We start from the raw sequence: 23,947 nt of genomic DNA, 5'->3' as shown, positions 1-23,947 counted from the left end.
AACATAAACATAGTAATGTTTACATAAAACAATAGTAATGTTTACATCAAACAATAGTAATAGATACATAAAACAATAGTAATGTTTACATCAAACAATAGTAATGTTTACATAAAACAATAGTAATGTTAACATAAAACAATAGTAATAGATACATAAAACAATTGTAATAGATACATAAAACAATAGTAATGTTTACATAAAACAATAATAATGTATACATAAAACAATAGTAATGTAAACATGAAAATGTATATTAATGTTTACATAAAACAATAGTACTGAATACATAAAACAATAGTAATATATACATAAAACAATAGAAATGTGTTTACATAAACAAATAGTAATGTTTACATAAACAATAGTAATGTTTACATGAAACAATAGTAATGTATATATAAAACAATAGTAATGTATATATAAAACAATAGCAATGTATACATAAAACAATAGAAATGTGTTTACATAAACAAATAGTAATGTTTACATAAAACAATAGTAATGGATACATAAATTTATAGTAATGTTTACATAAAACAATAGTAATGTTTACATGAAACAATAGTAATGTATATATAAAACAATAGTAATAGATACGTCAGACAATAGTAATGTTTACATCAAACAATAGTAATGTTTACATAAAACAATAGTAATGTTTACATAAAACAATAGTAATGTTTACATTAAACAAAAGTAATGTTTACATATAACAAAAGTAACGTTTACATAAAACAATAGTAATGTATACATAAAACAATAGTAATGTTTACATAAAACAATAGTACTGAATACATAAAACAATAGTAATATATACATAAAACAATATTAATGTCTCCGTAAAACTGTAGTTAACTATACATAAAATAAAACATGTAGTAATTGATACAAATATCATGGATATTAAACATATATATTATGTAGGACTTGTGACCTCTAACTGACATTTAGGTCTTTAATCATCTTTTTTTCATTCAACGCCAGCGTTTTATGTATACCTGGACACCACCAGAATATCATCTGGGGTGGACTTTAAGGGAAGCCTCCAGAGGGATGATTTAGTGGTACCTAATGGTTCTGATAATGTGTGCTTGCGATTCTGGTACCACATGTTCGGGGAAACGATGGGTAGCCTAGAAGTTTTAATTGATGATTCTATCGTATGGACTAAGACAGGAAACCAAAGTGACGCGTGGCATTGTGCCGTGGTCGACATAGCAACACTACAATCTACGGTATTGTAAACCTTCATATTTTAAATATCATTCCAAATTGTGTTATTGCGATTTTTGTAGTCTCTGCATATTGTTCTACGCTGATTTACCCACCATACTTGGCGTAGAACAATAGGTTTAGGTTTGGGTTTATTTTGTTAATAGGACGTTAAACAAAATAAACCTAAATCGAGTGTTCTATGTATGGTGGATGTGAAATTTAGTGTAGTCTCCTTATACTATGTTCTACGTCAAGTATTGTGGGGCGTACACATTAGTGTAGTCTCTATATATTTTATTCTACACCATGTACTATGGGTGTGTAGATTATTTTAGTCTCTGTCTATTGTGTTGTACGCTAAGTATTGTGGGGCGTACAAATAAGTGTAGTCCCTGTATATTATGTTCTACGCCAAGTATTGTGGGGCGTACAAATAAGTGTAGTCCCTGTATATTATGTTCTACGCCAAGTATTGTGGGGCGTACAAATAAGTATAGTCCCTGTATAATATGTTCTACGCCAAGTATTATGGGGCGTACAAATAAGTGTAGTCCCTGTATATTATGTTCTACGCCAAGTATTATGGGGCGTACAAATTAGTGTAGTCCCTGTATATTGTGTTGTACGCCAAGTATTGTGGGGCGTACAAATAAGTGTAGTCCCTGTATAATATGTTCTACGCCAAGTATTATGGGGCGTACAAATAAGTGTAGTCCCTGTATATTATGTTCTACGCCAAGTATTATGGGGCGTACAAATTAGTGTAGTCCCTGTATATTGTGTTGTACGCCAAGTATTATGGGGCGTACAAATAAGTGTAGTCCCTGTATATTATGTTCTACGCCAAGTATTATGGGGCGTACAAATAAGTGTAGTCCCTGTATATTATGTTCTACGCCAAGTATTATGGGGCGTACAAATAAGTGTAGTCCCTGTATATTATGTTCTACGCCAAGTATTATGGGGCGTACAAATAAGTGTAGTCCCTGTATATTATGTTCTACGCCAAGTATTATGGGGCGTACAGATAAGTGTAGTCTCTGTATATTATGTTCCACGCCAAGTATTGTGGGTGTACTAATTCACTATCGCTGTTTAAATTCAGCCATGCGCTAGAACTTGAGTGTCCCAAACTAGATTTGTTTTCAGTTTTCCTTTACCTACAATAATGTATTTACATATTTTTTAAATTTTCAAAAATGCAGCCTCTCTGTAATAACTAATCGACATTTGTACATTTTTACTTGTATCCTTCCCCAGTTAATTATTGTATCATTATATTCTTGCAGATATCTTTTGTGGCTTCTATGGGTAATGATACTTATAGCATAATAGCTATAGACAGCATTGACGTCCTAAACACTGAATGTAAACAACAAGGTAGGTTTGTATTGAATATGATATCACAAGTTTCTTTGATTATGATACCTGTCATTATATTTAAGAGAAAACGTAGATAGCCCAATTCATCTATTTGCCTACATTGGTGTTTTATAGCACTTTTATCTCTAAAAATTATATATACACGTCTGAACTTAAACAAGAAAGTAAGCTTCGCGTATGTCACATATGATAATATCATCTACTTACTAACTGGTTCCATTACTTTGTTGATATCGACACTCGTCTGTTTATTTGTATGTTTCTCAGACGACGTACGAATACATCGATGTTATTAACTCAGAAAAAGTCGATAACCGAGCATATTAACATAACTCTAAGGAAATCATTGTATTCGAAATCAATCATGTAGTAGGTAAAAACTAGTTGATTATTTAAAGTTTGACATATGAGTCTACCAAACTAGTATTGCATCATTTCGTTAAAATGTATTATAGCCTCTATTGTAATTGAGTCTACCTAACCTCGTTAGTATTGTATCATTCCGCCTACCTAACCTTGTTAGTATTGTATCACTCCGCCTACCTAACCTCGTTAGTATTGTATCACTCCGCCTACCTAACCTCGTTAGTATTGTATCACTCCGCCTACCTAACCCCGTTAGTATTGTATTATTCCGCCTAACTAACCTCGTTAGTATTGTATCATTCCGCCTACCTAACCTCGTTAGTATTGTATCACTCCGCCTACCTTACCCCGTTAGTATTGTATCATTCCGCCTACCTAACCCCGTTAGTATTGTATCATTTCGCCTACCTAACCTCGTTAGTATTGTATCACTCCGCCTACCTAACCTCGTTAGTATTGTATCACTCCGCCTACCTTACCTCGTTAGTATTGTATTACTCCGCCTACCTAACCTCGTTAGTATTGTATCACTCCGCCTACCTAACCCCGTTAGTATTGTATCACTCCGCCTACCTAACCCCGTTAGTATTTTATTATTCCGCCTAACAAACCTCGTTAGTATTGTATCATTCCGCCTACCTAACCTCGTTAGTATTGTATCACTCCGCCTACCTAACCTCGTTAGTATTGTATCACTCCGCCTACCTAACCTCGTTAGTATTGTATTACTCCGCCTACCTAACCTCGTTAGTATTGTATCACTCCGCCTACCTAGCCTCGTTAGTATTGTATCATTTCGCCTACCTAACCTCGTTAGTATTGTATCACTCCGCCTACCTAACCCCGTTAGTATTGTATCATTCCGCCTACCTAACCCCGTTAGTATTGTATCACTCCGCCTACCTAACCCCGTTAGTATTGTTTTATTCCGCCTAACTAACCTCGTTAGTATTGTATCATTCCGTCTACCTAACCTCGTTAGTATTGTATTACTCCGCCTACCTAACCCCGTTAGTATTGTATCACTCCGCCTACCTAACCTCGTTAGTATTGTATCACTCCGCCTACCTAACTCCGTTAGTATTGTATTATTCCGCCTAACTAACCTCGTTAGTATTGAATCATTCCGCCTACCTAACCTCGTTAGTATTGTATCACTCCGCCTACCTTACCCCGTTAGTATTGTATCATTCCGCCTACCTAACCCCGTTAGTATTGTATCATTTCGCCTACCTAACCTCGTTAGTATTGTATCACTCCGCTTACCTAACCTCGTTAGTATTGTATCACTCCGCCTACCTAACCTCGTTAGTATTGTATTACTCCGCCTACCTAACCTCGTTAGTATTGTATCACTCCGCCTACCTAGCCTCGTTAGTATTGTATCATTTCGCCTACCTAACCTCGTTAGTATTGTATCACTCCGCCTACCTAACCCCGTTAGTATTGTATCATTCGGCCTACCTAACCCCGTTAGTATTGTATCATTCCGCCTACCTAACCTCGTTAGTATTGTATCATTCCGCCTACCTAACCTCGTTAGTATTGTATCATGCCGCCTACCTAACCTCGTTAGAATTGTATCACTCCGCCTACATAACCTCGTTAGTATTGTATCTTTCCGCCTACCTAACCTCGTTAGTATTGTATCATTCCGCCTACCTAACCTCGTTAGTATTGTATCACTCCGCCTACCTAACCTCGTTAGTATTGTTTCACTCCGCCTACCTAACCTCGTTAGTATTGTATCACTCCGCCTACCCAACCCCATTAGTATTGTATTATTTCGCCTACCTAACCTCGTTAGTATTGTATCACTCCGCCTACCTAACCCCGTTAGTATTGTATCATTCCGCCTACCTAACCTCGCTAGTATTGTATCACTCCGCCTATCTAACCTCGCTAGTATTGTATCACTCCGCCTACCTTACCTCGTTAGTATTGTATCACTCCGCCTACCTAGCCTCGTTAGTATTGTACCATTTCGCCTACCTAACCTCGTTAGTTTTGTATCACTCCGCCTACCTAACCTCGTTAGAATTGTATCACTCCGCCTACATAACCTCGTTAGTATTGTATCTTTCCGCCTACCTAACCTCGTTAGTATTGTATCATTCCGCCTACCTAACCTCGTTAGTATTGTATCACTCCGCCTACCTAACCTCGTTAGTATTGTTTCACTCCGCCTACCTAACCTCGTTAGTATTGTATCACTCCGCCTACCCAACCCCATTAGTATTGTATTATTTCGCCTACCTAACCTCGTTAGTATTGTATCACTCCGCCTACCTAACAACGTTAGTATTGTAACATTCCGCCTACCTAACCCCGTTAGTATTGTATCATTCCGCCTACCTAACCTCGCTAGTATTGTATCACTCCGCCTATCTAACCTCGCTAATATTGTATCACTCCGCCTACCTTACCTCGTTAGTATTGTATCACTCCGCCTACCTAGCCTCGTTAGTATTGTACCATTTCGCCTACCTAACCTCGTTAGTTTTGTATCACTCCGCCTACCTAACACCGTTAGTATTGTATCATTTCGCCTACCTAGCCTCGTTAGTATTGTATCATTCCGCCTACCTAATCTCGTTAGTATTGTATCATTCCGCCTACCTAACCTCGTTAGTATTGTAACATTCCGCCTACCTAACCTCGTTAGTATTGTATCAATCCGCCTACCTAATCACGTTAGTATTGTATCTTTCCGCCTACCTAACCTCGTTAGTATTGTATCATTCCGCCTACCTAGCCTCGTTAGTATTGTATCACTCCGCCTACTTAACCCCGTTAGTATTGTATTATTCCGCCTACCTAACCTCGTTAGTATTGTATCACTCCGCCTACCTAACAACGTTAGTATTGTATCACTCCGCCTACCTAACCCCGTTAGTATTGTATCATTCCGTCTACCTAACCTCGCTAATATTGTATCACTCCGCCTACCTAACCCCGTTAGTATTGTATCATTCCGTCTACCTAACCCCGTTAGTATTGTATCATTCCGTCTACCTAACCTCGCTAATATTGTATCACTCCGCCTACCTAACCCCGTTAGTATTGTATCATTCCGCCTACCTAACCTCGTTAGTATTGTATCACTCCGCCTACCTAACAACGTTAGTATTGTATCATTCCGTCTACCTAACCTCGCTAATATTGTATCACTCCGCCTACCTAACCCCGTTAGTATTGTATCATTCCGTCTAACTAACCCCGTTAGTATTGTATCATTCCGTCTACCTAACCCCGTTAGTATTGTATCATTCCGTCTACATAACCTCGCTAATATTGTATCACTCCGCCTACCTAACCCCGTTAGTATTGTATCATTCCGTCTACCTAACCTCGTTAGTATTGTATCACTCCGCCTTCCTAACCTCGTTAGTATTGTATCATTCCGTCTACCTAACATCGTTAGTATTGTATCATTCCGCCTACCTAACCTCGCTAGTATTGTATCATTCCGCCTACCTAACCTCGTTAGTATTGTATCACTCCGCCTACCTAACCTCGTTAGTATTGTATCACTCCGCCTTCCTAACCTCGTTAGTATTGTATCATTCCTTTATAATGTATTAAAGCCTGTCTATTTTTATACACCATGTAGGACACATTATTTTTTCTTATCACATACTAAAAAGAAATAGGTTTGATAGATTTAATCACATGTATGAAGATTTGAATTTAATGCAAATGCATATTTACAAGGTTATAAAGTTAAGGCAAGAATTAACAGTTGATTCGATGTTTAATTCTGTAAACATGATAGCGCTTGTGAAGAGCTTTGAATTTAAATTACTTTCACATTTCATTTAAGTTTTAATGTTTTTCACCTTTTTCTTCGAGATTGTGAAAACCTCCAATTTTCAACAACCACAAAAACTACCACTCTACATTCATCAACGTTATCGTCAACATCGCCGACACAGCCTGTAGGCATTACGACAACAGCTGCCACACAAATAAGCCTCGAAGGTAGGTCCAAGTTCATTATCTATTAAGAGGGCTATAATGATGATTCAATTTTGATTCAACTATAAAAAGTGTGATTTTTAAATGTTACCAAGGCTAAATGGTTTCAATTTCAAATAACAGAAAGACAGATATTATTGAACATCTTTAACGTAACTTGATTGTTATGCCAAATGGTCCGTTTTGATTAGTGTTAATGTTTACTTGTAACTGGAAATATGTAATCCCCGGTCTTGAAACCAAATATTGAAATAAGATGTCACTCCTTTTGTTTTACCTGGAGTGGTGAATACACATGAATATATTAGTTACACTCTGTGGGTATCTGTTTTTACTCAAATATCCTGATTACACCCAGCTGATAATTCCTGAATATTGATTTTTTAGAGTATATACCCTACATAACCGGGATCCCTGCTGCAATACTACTAGTAGGGGCAATCGTTCTCATTGTTTGTCTGAGGAGACACAAGTAAGTAGAGGTCAGCTTATAGCAATATCTCTAAATCAGCAGCGGCGGATTTCCTCGATTGTACTGTCCTTTCTCTTGTCTTGTAACATGCATCCAACGGTGTTTGTTAGGACCCAGTACCTATATTGGACAATACCGTCGTTATTACTCACTTGACCCTATACAATACATTGTTAGGATCCAGTACATATATTGGACCATATCGTCGTTATTACTAACTAGACCCTATACAACACTATGTTAGGATCCAGTACCTATATTGGACCATACCGTCGTTATTACTTACTAGACCCTTTACAACACTATGTTAGGATCGATACCTATATTAGACCATACCGTCGTTATTACTTACTAAACTCTATACAACACTATGTTCGGATCCAGTACCTATATTGGACCATACCGTCGTTATTACTTACTAGACCCTATACAACACTATGTTAGGATCCAGTACCTATATTGGACCATACCGTCGTTATTACTTACTAGACCCTATACAACACTATGTTAGGAGCCAGTACCTATATTGGACAATACCGTCGTTATTACTTACTAGACCCTATACAACACTATGTTAGGATCCAGTACCTATATTGGACCATACCGTCGTTATTACTTACTAGACCCTATACAACACTATGTTAGGATCCAGTACCTATATTGGACCATACCGTCGTTATTACTTACTAGACCCTATACTACACAATGTTAGAATCCAGTACCTATATTGGACCATACCGTCGTTATTACTTACTAGACCCTATACAACACTATGTTAGGATCCAGTACCTATATTGGACCATACCGTCGTTATTACTTACTAGACCCTATACAACACTATGTTAGGAGCCAGTACCTTTATTGGACCATAACGTCGTTATTACTTACTAGACCCTATACAACACTATGTTAGAATCCAGTGCCTATATTGGACCATGCCGTCGTTATTACTTATAGGACCCTATACAACACTATGTTAGAATCCAGTACCTATATTGGACCATACCATCGTTATTACTTATAGGACCCTATACAACACTATGTTAGAATCCAGTACCTATATTGGACCATACCGTCGTTATTACTTACTAGACCCTATACAACACTATGTTAGGATCCAGTACCTATATTGGACCATACCATCGTTATTACTTATAGGACCCTATATAACACTATGTTAGAATCCAGTACCTATATTGGACCATACCATCGTTATTACTTACTAGACCCTATACAACACTATGTTAGGATCCAGTACCTATATTGGACCATGCCGTCGTTATTACTTATAGGACCCTATACAACACTATGTTAGAATCCAGAACCTATATTGGACCATACCATCGTTATTACTTATAGGACCCTATACAACACTATGTTAGAATCCAGTACCTATATTGGACCATGCCGTCGTTATTACTTACTAGACCCTATACAACACTATGTTAGGATCCAGTACCTATATTGGACAATACCGTCGTTATTACTTACTAGACCCTATACAACACTATGTTAGGAGCCAGTACCTATATTGGACCATACCATCGTTATTACTTATAGGACCCTATACAACACTATGTTAGAATCCAGTACCTATATTGGACCATACCATCGTTATTACTTATAGGACCCTATACAACACTATGTTAGAATCCAGTACCTATATTGAACCATACCATCGTTATTACTTATAGGACCCTATATAACACTATGTTAGGATCCAGTACCTATATTGGACCATAACGTCGTTATTACTTACTAGACCCTATACAACACTATGTTAGAATCCAGTACCTATATTGAACCATACCGTCGTTATTACTTATAGGACCCTATACAACACTATGTTAGAATCCAGTACCTTTATTGGACCATAACGTCGTTATTACTTACTAGACCCTATACAACACTATGTTAGAATCCAGTACCTTTATTGGACCATAACGTCGTTATTACTTACTAGACCCTATACAACACTATGTTAGGATCCAGTACCTATATTGGACCATACCGTCGTTATTACTTACTAGACCCTATACAACACTATGTTAGAATCCAGTACCTATATTGGACCATACCGTCGTTATTACTTACTAGACCCTATATAACACTATGTTAGGATCCAGTACCTATATTGGACCATACCGTCGTTATTACTTACTAGACCCTATATACAACACTATGTTAGAATCCAGTACCTATATTGGACCATACCATCGTTATTACTTATAGGACCCTATACAACACTATGTTAGGATCCGGTACCTATATTGGACCATACCGTCGTTATTACTTATAGGACCCTATACAACACTATGTTAGAATCCAGTACCTATATTGGACCATACCATCGTTATTACTTATAGGACCCTATACAACACTATGTTAGGATCCAGTACCTATATTGGACCATACCGTCGTTATTACTTATAGGACCCTATACAACACTATGTTAGAATCCAGTACCTATATTGAACCATACCATCGTTATTACTTATAGGACCCTATACAACACTATGTTAGAATCCAGTACCTATATTGGACCATACCGTCGTTATTACTTACAAGACCCTATACAACACTATGTTAGGAGCCAGTACCTTTATTGGACCATAACGTCGTTATTACTTACTAGACCCTATACAACACTATGTTAGGATCCAGTACCTATATTGGACCATGCCGTCGTTATTACTTATAGGACCCTATACAACACTATGTTAGGATCCAGTACCTATATTGAACCATACCATCGTTATTACTTATAGGACCCTATACAACACTATGTTAGAATCCAGTACCTATATTGGACCATACCGTCGTTATTACTTACTATAGACCCTATACAACACAATGTTAGGATCCAGTACCTATATTGGACCATACCATCGTTATTACTTATAGGACCCTATACAACACTATGTTAGGAGCCAGTACCTATATTGGACCATACCGTCGTTATTACTTACTAGACCCTATACAACACTATGTTAGGATCCAGTACCTATATTGGACCATACCGTCGTTATTACTTACTAGACCCTATACAACACTATGTTAGGAGCCAGTACCTTTATTGGACCATACCGTCGTTATTACTTATAGGACCCTATACAACACTATGTTAGAATCCAGTACCTATATTGGACCATGCCATCGTTATTACTTATAGGACCCTATACAACACTATGTTAGAATCCAGTACCTATATTGGACCATACCATCGTTATTACTTACTAGACCCTATACAACACTATGTTAGAATCCAGTACCTATATTGGACCATGCCATCGTTATTACTTATAGGACCCTATACAACACTATGTTAGAATCCAGTACCTATATTGGACCATGCCGTCGTTATTACTTATAGGACCCTATACAACACTATGTTAGGAGCCAGTACCTATATTGGACCATACCATCGTTATTACTTATAGGACCCTATACAACACTATGTTAGAATCCAGTACCTATATTGGACCATGCCATCGTTATTACTTATAGGACCCTATACAACACTATGTTAGGATCCAGTACCTATATTGGACCATACCATCGTTATTACTTATAGGACCCTATACAACACTATGTTAGGATCCAGTACCTGTATTGAACCATACCATCGTTATTACTTATAGGACCCTATACAACACTATGTTAGAATCCAGTACCTATATTGGACCATACCGTCGTTATTACTTACTATAGACCCTATACAACACTATGTTAGAATCCAGTACCTATATTGGACCATACCATCGTTATTACTTATAGGACCCTATACAACACTATGTTAGAATCCAGTACCTATATTGGACCATGCCGTCGTTATTACTTATAGGACCCTATACAACACTATGTTAGGAGCCAGTACCTATATTGGACCATACCATCGTTATTACTTATAGGACCCTATACAACACTATGTTAGAATCCAGTACCTATATTGGACCATACCGTCGTTATTACTTATAGGACCCTATATAACACTATGTTAGGATCCAGTACCTATATTGGACCATATCGTCGTTATTACTTATAGGACCCTATATAACACTATGTTAGGATCCAGTACCTATATTGGACCATACCATCGTTATTACTTATAGGACCCTATACAACACTATGTTAGGATCCGGTACCTATATTGGACCATACCGTCGTTATTACTTACTAGACCCTATACAACACTATGTAAGGATCCAGTACCTATATTGTACCATACCGTCGTTATTACTTATAGGACCCTATATAACACTATGTTAGAATCCAGTACCTATATTGAACCATACCATCGTTATTACTTATAGGACCCTATACAACACTATGTTAGGATCCAGTACCTGTATTGGACCATGCCATCGTTATTACTTATAGGACCCTATACAACACTATGTTAGGATCCAGTACCTGTATTGGACAATACCGTCGTTATTACTTACTAGACCCTATACAACACTATGTTAGAATCCAGTACCTATATTGGACCATGCCGTCGTTATTACTTATAGGACCCTATACAACACTATGTTAGGATCCAGTACCTATATTGGACCATATCGTCGTTATTACTTACAAGACCCTATACAACACTATGTTAGAATCCAGTACCTATATTGGACCATACCGTCGTTATTACTTACTAGACCCTATACAACACTATGTGAGGATCCAGTACCTATATTGGACCATACCATCGTTATTACTTACTAGACCCTATACAACACTATGTTAGAATCCAGTACCTATATTGGACCATGCCGTCGTTATTACTTATAGGACCCTATACAACACTATGTTAGAATCCAGTACCTATATTGGACCATACCATCGTTATTACTTATAGGACCCTATACAACACAATGTTAGGATCCAGTACCTATATTGGACCATACCATCGTTATTACTTATAGGACCCTATACAACACTATGTTAGAATCCAGTACCTATATTGGACCATGCCGTCGTTATTACTTATAGGACCCTATACAACACTATGTTAGGAGCCAGTACCTATATTGGACCATACCATCGTTATTACTTATAGGACCCTATACAACACTATGTTAGAATCCAGTACCTATATTGGACCATACCATCGTTATTACTTATAGGACCCTATACAACACTATGTTAGGATCCAGTACCTATATTGGACCATGCCGTCGTTATTACTTACTAGACCCTATACAACACTATGTTAGAATCCAGTACCTATATTGGACCATGCCATCGTTATTACTTATAGGACCCTATACAACACTATGTTAGGATCCAGTACCTGTATTGGACAATACCGTCGTTATTACTTACTAGACCCTATACAACACTATGTTAGAATCCAGTACCTATATTGGACCATGCCGTCGTTATTACTTACTAGACCCTATACAACACTATGTTAGGATCCAGTACATATATGTTGGACCATACCGTCGTTATTACTTACTAGACCCTATACAACACTATGTTAGAATCCAGTACCTATATTGGACCATGCCATCGTTATTACTTATAGGACCCTATACAACACTATGTTAGGATCCAGTACCTGTATTGGACAATACCGTCGTTATTACTTACTAGACCCTATACAACACTATGTTAGAATCCAGTACCTATATTGGACCATGCCGTCGTTATTACTTACTAGACCCTATACAACACTATGTTAGGATCCAGTACATATATGTTGGACCATACCGTCGTTATTACTTATTAGACCCTATACAACACTATGTTAGAATCCAGTACCTATATTGGACAATACCGTCGTTATTACTTACTAGACCCTATACAACACTATGTTTGGATCCAGTACCTATATTGTACCATACCGTCGTTATTACTTATAGGACCCTATACAACACTATGTTAGGATCCAGTACCTATATTGGACCATGCCGTCGTTATTACTAATTAAACCCTATATAACACTATGTTAGGATCCAGTACCTATATTGGACCATGCCGTCGTTATTACTAATTAAACCCTATACAACACTATGTTAGGATCCAGTACCTATATTGGACCATGCCGTCGTTATTACTAATTAAACCCTATACAACACTATGTTAGGATCCAGTACCTATATTGGACCATACCGTCGTTATTACTTATAGGACCCTATACAACACTATGTTAGGATCCAGTACCTATATTGGACAATACCATCGTTATTACTTATAGGACCCTATACAACACAATGTTAGGATCCAGTACCTATATTGTACCATACCGTCGTTATTACTTATAGGACCCTATACAACACTATGTTAGGAGCCAGTACCTTTATTGGACCATAACGTCGTTATTACTAATTAAACCCTATATAACACTATGTTAGAATCCAGAACATATCATAAATTTCTCCTTGGTTGTATCTAAAGACCTGATAATAATGTTGATTTTTGGGTCAAATTAGATGACTCAATAACTAGAGCTACTGATACTTCATTGGATGTTATACTAACAGGTGATATTAATATAGACATGTTGGATATTCCATTAAACGCTCACTTGTCAAGACTACTTATTAAACATAACTTATCTAGCCTTATTAGTGAACCTACAAGAATAACGCCTGATAGTGCCACATCCATTGATGTAATCTTTACTAATAATCTGAACCTAATTAAAAACACTCATGTATCTCCATCATTCTGCAGTGACCACTCTCCAGTCCATAAAATTTCTTTTACTTTATTCAAACAAGTAAGCTATAAAAGAAAACCTCTATAAAAATTTGATGAGGCTGACTTTGACAGTATAAGTAATGCTCTCCTCAATATTGATTGGTTGAACATTTCATCAAATCAAGACTTTAACACATTCAACTCCTTTATACTTGATTCAATTACTGAGCAAGTCAATACTTTCATCCCTTCAAAAGTTATAACCATACGTCCAAATGATAAGCCTTGGATGAATAACATTATCAGACTGAAAATGAGACAACGTAAAAGAATCCATAAAAAAGCAAAACTAACAAATAACCCCCACTTCTGGGAGAGATTTAGATTTTTAAGGAATGAAACGATTGACTTTATTCGTGAAGCAAAAGGGAATTATATCAAAACTCTTGAAAACTCTTTAAATGAAAACACAGTCCCTTCAGACAAGTGGTGGAAGATAGCAAAGTCTATTACTAACTTCTCAAATAAATCTACATCGATTCCTCCTCTTGAATCCAATGAACAACTTATCTGCCATCCTATTGATAAAGCAGAGCTTCTCAACAATAACTTTACTAATATTTCAACATCATCACCTGATCTTGAGTTGCCCCAGACAGCACAACCATATGCTCTCCACTCCTTAACTAATATTCATGTCACTGAGCAAGATGTTATGGACCAACTTAGTATCCTCAATGTAAACAAACCACCTGGCCTGATGGTATTGTTCCTAAAATTGTAAAAAAAGCTTAGTAACTCTCTTATTTTACATCTTAGTATTCTTTTCAACAAAACCCTAGAATCAGGAGTACTGCCATATAGTTGGAAACAATCAAACATAAATGCTATATATAAAGGAAGTGGGTCATCTAATGATGTTTTAAACTATAGGCCAATATCTATAACTTTATGTTTCAGTAAAATAATGGAAAAAATTATAATCAAAAATCTTTTTAATTATTTAATTGAAAATTCAATCTTAACAAAGCACCAGTCTGGTTTTATACCAGGTGATTCCACAGTTTATCAATTGTTGTTTATTTAGAATGAGATATCTAGTAATATGGACAAGGGAAAAGAGCTCAGGTTTATTTTCTGTGATGTAAGTAAAGAATTTGTCAGAGTCTGGCAGGAAGGTCTTATACAGAAGCTTAAAATGAATGGAATTGACGGAAATTTACTTTTATGGTTTCAAAATTATCTCTCAGACAGAATGCAAAGAGTCTCTACCGAAGTCTGTCACTCACAATTCAAAGTTGTAAATGCAGGGGTACCTCAAGGATCAGTTCTTGGACCTCTTCTCTTTCTCCTCTATATAAATGACATCACTGATAATGTTTCAACTAATTTCAAAAATTTTGCTGATGATACTTCTTTGTATATAATAATAGATGATAATCCAGCACAAGCAGCACAAGCTCTTGTAGATGATCTCTCTAATATTAATGAATGGGCAGGTATTTGGGACATTAACCTTAGCCCTAACAAAACTAAATCAGTTATCTTTTCAAGAAAACACAACAAAAATCACCCTCAAACTTAATAATATTAATGCTAAATGCGAATCACTGCAAATTTTCAAATTTGAAGGAAATACAAAGGCTAATATAATTATTTGTCAGCTTAGAAATTCATGTAGCAATTTAAATTTTGATTTATTTAATGATCATTTATTAAACTCTCCCACCTGTGCCTGTGATATTGAAAATGAAACTGCTTCACATTATTTCTTTGACTGTCCTAGGTATAATGCTATTAGGCATTCTCTGTTTACCTCAGTAGATAGTTATGCAAATCATAACCATTCTAACATTAGCACTTTCTTACAAGGTTGCCCTGACTGTGATAAGTTTGTAAATATACAAATATTAAATGATGTTCCATTCTTCATTGGGAAATCGAGACGCTTTAATCTCTATATGCTTTAAATATATAAGTCATGATATTATATATTATATTGTATTGTACTATGTTATATTATTTATACCTTAAATTTTGATGAATATGGAGTATGTATGATTATACATGTCCTGAAATATCCTTTCATCTTCATTGGTCACATGTGACAGCAGTTGAGTTAGCTAAGTCTTGTATATATGTGAAGTATAGCGTCTGCTAAACATTTTGAGTGATAGTAATTTTTTCTGACATTTTTTGATATAATATTTTACATTTATATATATTATTTTCGCTTAATTATTGACAGGCACGACCTGTGCATACATGCACATGGACTTTTGGTCAATGCCTGTCAATGAATAATTCTTATAGATAAAGTTCATATTAAATATTATCAAATATTATGTATACATGTGTATATATTAGCAAAATGTATGAATGATGTGTGAATGTTTATGTTTGAGTTATCTCCCTTAAATGTTAGTTATACATGTAATTTTTTTCATTTCATAGTAAATTTATAAATTAATTTTATATTTATACATTCTAATTGCCACCATAGGAGAACATTTATATAGGCTTGGCCTGTTATTTAATCCTTTTGACAAATAACCTCAAATGTCAATAAAATTTGTTGAAATGAAAATCCAGTACCTATATTGGACCATGCCGTCGTTATTACTTACTAGACCCTATACAACACTATGTTGGGATCCAGTACCTATATTGTACCATACCGTCGTTATTACTTACTAGACCCTTTACATTTGTGATTTAGGATATACGTTGCCAAAGCGTGTATGTGTAGAAAGTGTTTACATACTGAATATTGCTTAATAATAGAATAAACCTTCACATATTTTGCATTGTAGAACTTATCACACTTTCTTGCGTTTTAGGACAAAACCAAAAGAGCCCTTCATGGTAGTTCCTTCACACCAAGAACAAATTAATAGTTATGATCAATTTCCACAAGATCAATATGACACTATTGGAGTGAAGGATGAAGTATATGATTATATCAACGACTCGGAGATTCTCCCTTTAGAATCACTGCCTACTGGAGATATCGGAGTAACGAACACGGCCAACACTGGTCAGGAGAATAATGATTATGAAGATCCAATACCACAAAATGGCGAAATCGTAGGTAACCAGGGAGGAAATGGAGATGATGACTACCTAAATCCGACCAGTAGACAATCTGCTGTCATTTCTGACGACGATTATATAACTCCAACCAATGACCCCGTCCAGCCTCAAAGGACGTCATCTGGCATCGACTCGGAAGAACCAGTTCGTGCGAACTTGCATCGGCCAAGTATCACCTCGGCAGGCGGAGAGGTTGACAGCCACGACTACCTGGTGATGACAGGAACGAAAGGAAAGAAGGGATCTGCTAATTTAGCATTTTCACACAAGGAATAAAGATTCTTATATGATTGTATTTTAATCAGATGGTAAAGACAATTCAAACTAGTTATGCTTTTGAAATTTGATAAATTTCATAATAATAACAATATTGTTAAGAACTAATTAAGCATTTGCTCTAACGCAATAGATGATTCTGTGTATTGAAATTGTATTTTTGGTATTTTTTATTACATTAAAATTTCCTTTATTTGAAATTTACAATATCATATTTACTGTAAGTTGTAATACTTGAAACCAGTTAACCATTTGCTCTAAATAAAGTGGTGTATTTTTCTTTAAATAACCATTATTTGTGATAAAATTATAATGTTCAGTTGACTTTATGTTTTAATTTAAATATTATATTGTTAGGATTTTTTTTTTATTATAACATTACAACAAAATTAATTGTTATTATCGGGCGAGATTACCTTAACCTGTGTTTATTCTACTGTTATAGATCTAATTTCTTAACTCCTCCAACACCTCCGTTCTGGCTTATCGTTAAAACACCGAGAAGTAACACCCATCTGGTGTCAAAATTCTTACCTAACCGACGTTTTTCTGTAATGATATGAGGGAGCTAGATTGGGTGTCCTTCTCTACTGACGTTTCCCTTTGGCGATTTTAGGGTGCTAGATTGCGTATCATTGTTTACTGACGTTTCCCTGTGATGTGAGGGACCTAGATTATATGCTCTAGTTTACTGACGGGTCATTGTGGCATTGTAAAGAAAAAGAATTATGCGCTCTTCATTAGTGACGTTTTCTTGTGGCGATGTAGCGGAGCTAGATTGTAGGCCCCAGTTTTCTGACGTTTCTCCTCCGGCAATGTGAGGGAAGCAAGGGTGTGTGACCTAATGCGACACTGCCAACCAACCATATGTGTTGTTTCGTCACGATCTAGACACCACGGATGTTTCTCGCTATCTAACCATCATATTGTGGTTTCTTCGCGATCTAGACACCACGGATGTTATTCGCTATCGTAATACCATCATTTCGGTTTACATACCATCCAACCATCACCGCCTTGTCGCCTGGACTACTTTATTACGATAAACCGCAATATAGTGAAACAATATATTGTAGCAATATATCTCGCTTATTTTGATGAACTTGATTAATGCATACTCGGTAAAACTATTTTTCTTGTCATATTAATGTCAGAAGTTTTATTAATTGTTCCTGTAATCAGTTTGATATCAAATAAAACAATGATAGTATTTGACAGCAACATTATTAAAGGTGTTAATCGCCAATGTAAATTACAATTTCCTTATTAAAAGGAACAAAGTATAAATGACCTCTTACAAGAACAATGGAATTTTGACCAAAACCAGGTGTTATTTGAAACAACCCATTCGGTATTGTTAAACAGTTCAAAGGGCTCTAGGGCATGTGATATAGCCTATTTAGAGTTGTCCATCAGAGGTGTACCATAAGATTCATTTATATATACAATATATATATAAAAAAAGAACATTTAAATAATGTCGTTTGTTGTCAAATGAAATTATTCTTTCAAGAGTAGGAGTTGCTGGAAATTATGAGTTCAAATTGAAGTTAAATATTGTACCATAGATATGTAACACAATCCTAAAGACATGATATTCAAATTTTGAGGCACGATATTCTACGGACGTGAAGCACCCTCTTCCTTTTCTTGAACACCAAAACTGTTTTTGTAATTTTAAGGCATTATATTATGTTGAGTAATTTCAAAATTTCAATCAAATCGAGAACTAATAAGTGAAGGCCTAATTCTTCATGTTAAATAATAAAACAGAACAAGAGTCCCAGAGAGCCTGCATCGCCGACTTGGGTATTTCAGAAATCATGGCAAAATATCTTATTTACGTTACAATTATTTTTCATTTTTTTATGAATCTCCCACTATTGTTTCAACCGAATATAGAGCAAATAAGTCATTCTTCAAAAAGGAATTAAGAGGTTTTTCTTTCCTTTTTCTGCAATATTTCCCCAATCAGGAACCGTCACTCCAAGTGACCCATACATTTCATTTATACAACTTTAGATCTCCGTTGCCCCATAATGTTTCAGACTAAATTTCAACAAAATCCATGAGTCATTCAGGGCTCGCAGATATCAAAGGGTTTGTTTGTATTCCCGGTATTGGGCCTCATCCCTCTGGCTACAGGGAGTCAGTGTCACTATTGTGCACAACTTCCACAAAGAGCAATAAAAATGATGGTGAAATAGTTTTTGTATTAGCAGTTACATTATTGTCATTTGACCAATCATACAGATATTCAAACAGTTTGATGCATGGTACAATGTTGCTTTTATGTGGTACACTTTTCAAAAAAAAAATACTTTAAAATTTTTACATGTATCCATGTACAACTATTAAAAACTCCTCGGTATCAACAACAGTCTTCATTGTATGTACAACCATTAAATACTGTCCGGTATATAGCCTTATACAGTCTTCATTGTATGTACAACCATTAAATACTGTCCGGTATATAGCCTTATACAGTCTTCATTGTGTGTACAACCATTAAATACTGTCCGTATATAGCCTTATACAGTCGTCATTGTATGTACAACCATTAAATACTGTCCGGTATATAGCCTTATACAGTCTTCATTGTATGTACAACCATTAAATACTGTCCGGTATCAAGCCTTATACAGTCTTCATTGTATGTACAACCATTAAATACTGTCCGGTATATAGCCTTATACAGTCATCATTGTATGTACAACCATTTAATACTGTCCGATATATAGCCTTATACAGTCTTTATTGTATGTACAACCATTAAATACTGTCCGGTATATAGCCCTATACAGTCTTCATTGTATGTACAACCATTACATACTGTCCGGTATATAGCCTTATACAGTCATCATAGTATGTACAACCATTTAATACTGTCCGATATATAGCCTTATACAGTCTTCATTGTATGTACAACCATTAAATACTGTCCGATTTATAGCCTTATACAGTCTTCATTGTATGTACAACCATTAAATAATGTCCGGTATATAGCCTTATACAGTCTTCATTGTATGTATAACCATTTAATACTGTCCGGTATATAGCCTTATACAGCATTCATTGTATGTACAACCATTAAATACTGTCCTGTATATAGCCTTATACAGTCTTCATTGTATGTAAAACCATTAAATACTGTCCGGTATATAGCGCTATACAGTCGTCATTGTATGTACAATCATTAAATACTGTCCGGTATATAGCCCTATACAGTCGTCATTGTATGTACAACCATTGGATACTGTCCGGTATATAGCCTTATACAGTCGTCATTGTATGTACAACCATTAAATACTGTCCGGTATATAACCTTATACAGTCGTCATTGTATGTACAACCATTAAATACTGTCCGGTATATATCCTTATACAGTCTTCATTGTATGTACAACCATTAAATACTGTCCGGTATATAACCTTATACAGTCTTCATTGTATATACAACCATTAAATACTGTCCTGTATATAGCCTTATACAGTCTTCATTGTATGTAAAACCATTAAATACTGTCCGGTATATAGAATTATACAGTCTTCATTGTATGTACAACCATTAAATACTGTCCGGTATATAGCCTTATACAGTCGTCATTGTATGTACAACCATTAAATACTGTCCGGTATATATCCTTATACAGTCGTCATTGTATGTACAACCATTAAATACTGTCCGGTATATAGCCTTATACAGTCTTCACTGTATCTACAACCATTAAATATTGTCCGGTATATATAGCCTTATACAGTCTTCATTGTATGTACAACCATTAAATACTGTCCGGTATATATAGCCCTATACAGTCTTCATTGTATGTACAACCATTAAATACTGTCCGCTATATAGCCTTATACAGTCTTCATTGTGTGTACAACCATTAAATACTGTCCGGTATATATAGCCCTATACAGTCTTCATTGTATGTACAACCATTAAATACTGTCCGGTATATAGCCCTATACAGTCGTCATTGTATGTACAACCATTAAATACTGTCCGGTATATAGCCTTATACAGTCTTCATTGTGTGTACAACCATTAAATACTGTCCGCTATATAGCCTTATACAGTCTTCATTGTGTGTACAACCATTAAATACTGTCCGGTATATATAGCCCTATACAGTCTTCATTGTATGTACAACCATTAAATACTGTCCGCTATATAGCCTTATACAGTCTTCATTGTATGTACAACCATTAAATACTGTCCGGTATATAGCCTTATACAGTCTTCACTGTATGTACAACCATTAAATACTGTCCGGTATATAGCCTTATAAGTCTTTATTGTATGTACAACCATTAAATACTGTCCGGTATATAGCCTTATACAGTCTTCATTGTATGTACAACCATTAAATACTGTCCGGTATATATAGCCTTATACAGTTTTCATTGTATGTACAACCATTAAATACTGTCTGGTATATAGCCTTATACAGTCTTCATTGTATGTACAGCCATTAAATACTGTCCGGTATATAGCCTTATACAGTCTTCATTGTGTGTACAACCATTAAATACTGTCCGGTATATAGCCTTATACAGTCTTCATTGTGTGTACAACCATTAAATACTGTCCGGTATATAGCCCTATACAGTCGTCATTGTGTGTACAACCATTAAATACTGTCCGGTATATAGCCTTATAAGTCTTTACTGTATGTACAACCATTAAATACTGTCCGGTATATAGCCTTATACAGTCTTCATTGTATGTACAACCATTAAATACTGTCCGGTATATATAGCCTTATACAGTTTTCATTGTATGTACAACCATTAAATACTGTCTGGTATATAGCCTTATACAGTCTTCATTGTATGTACAACCATTAAATACTGTCCGGTATATAGCCTTATACAGTCTTCATTGTGTGTACAACCATTAAATACTGTCCGGTATATAGCCTTATACAGTCTTCATTGTGTGTACAACCATTAAATACTGTCCGGTATATAGCCCTATACAGTCTTCATTGTATGTACAACCATTAAATACTGTCCGGTATATAGCCTTATACAGTAGTCATTGTATGTACAACCATTAAATACTGTCCGGTATATAGCCTTATACAGTCTTTATTGTATGTACAACCATTAAATACTGTCCGGTATATAGCCCTATACAGTCGTCATTGTATGTACAACCATTACATACTGTCCGGTATATAGCCTTATACAGTCTTCATTGTATGTACAACCATTAAATACTGTCCTGTATATAGCCTTATACAGTATTCATTGTATGTACAACCATTAAATACTGTCCGGTATATAGCCTTATACAGTCTTCATTGTGTGTACAACCATTAAATACTGTCCGGTATATATCCTTATACAGTCTTCATTGTATGTACAACTATTAAATACTGTCCGGTATATAGCCCTATACAGTCGTCATTGTATGTACAACCATTAAATACTGTCCGGTATATAACCTTATACAGTCATCATTGTATGTACAACCATTTAATACTGTCCGATATATAGAATTATACAGTCTTCATTGTATGTACAACCATTAAATACTGTCCGATATATAGCCTTATACAGTCTTCATTGTATGTACAACTATTAAATACTGTCCGGTATATAGCCCTATACAGTCGTCATTGTATGTACAACCATTAAATACTGTCCGGTATATAGCCCTATACAGTCGTCATTGTATATACAACCATTAAATACTGTCCGGTATATAGCCCTATACAGTCTTCATTGTATTTACAACCATTAAATAGTGTCCGGTATATAGCCCTATACAGTCTTCATTGTATGTACAACTATTAAATACTGTCCGGTATATAGCCCTATACAGTCTTCATTGTATGTACAACCATTTAATACTGTCCGATATATAGACTTATACAGTCTTCATTGTATGTACAACCATTAAATACTGTCCGGTATATAGCCCTATACAGTCTTCATTGTATATACAACCATTAAATACTGTCCGGTATATAGCCCTATACAGTCGTCATTGTATGTACAACCATTAAATACTGTCCGGTATATAGCCCTATACAGTCTTCATTGTATGTACAACCATTAAATACTGTCCGGTATATAGCCCTATACAGTCGTCATTGTATGTACAACCATTAAATACTGTCCGGTATATAGCCCTATACAGTCTTTATTGTGTGTACAACCATTAAATACTGTCCGGTATATAGCCTTATACAGTCGTCATTGTATGTACAACCATTAAATACTGTCCGGTATATAACCCTATACAGTCGTCATTGTATGTTTAAGTTACATCTTCTAATAGGTACTGAATATGTAGGACACAATGCTACAATTGGATTATATAAGAAAATATATCTATTTTAGATTTTGGAGAAATGTTCACTACAATCAATCAACAATACACTTAATGTTATCCAGAATATGTTTGTGTATAGTCGAACCAAAATGACCTGTCGTGTTGAATTTTGATTAGCATATTGATCGCAGACGAGTCCATAATCATATAGGAAATACGTGCATTACATACGTG

The 23,947-nt window shown here is 35.7% G+C and overlaps 1 protein-coding gene across 1 annotated transcript in view; it reads left to right on the top strand.

The window, feature by feature from the left end:
* LOC117324934 (MAM and LDL-receptor class A domain-containing protein 1-like) overlaps positions 1–23,091 on the top strand; it is a 40,921-nt gene extending 17,830 nt beyond the window's left edge. Inside the window, exons 3-7 of the mRNA XM_033880775.1 lie at positions 988–1,238; positions 2,508–2,598; positions 6,820–6,948; positions 7,333–7,417; positions 16,897–23,091. Coding sequence (XP_033736666.1) covers positions 988–1,238; positions 2,508–2,598; positions 6,820–6,948; positions 7,333–7,417; positions 16,897–17,425 — 1,085 coding nt within the window. The 3' untranslated portion in view covers positions 17,426–23,091. The remainder of the gene's footprint in view (positions 1–987; positions 1,239–2,507; positions 2,599–6,819; positions 6,949–7,332; positions 7,418–16,896) is intronic.
* The last annotated feature ends 856 nt before the right edge of the window (positions 23,092–23,947 follow it).

The sequence above is a fragment of the Pecten maximus genome, chromosome 4 (genome assembly GCF_902652985.1).
Source record: "Pecten maximus chromosome 4, xPecMax1.1, whole genome shotgun sequence".
Lineage (NCBI taxonomy): Eukaryota > Metazoa > Mollusca > Bivalvia > Pectinida > Pectinidae > Pecten > Pecten maximus.
The sequence above is the reverse complement of the archived record's forward strand: the minus strand, read 5'-3'. Positions and strand labels throughout refer to the sequence as shown.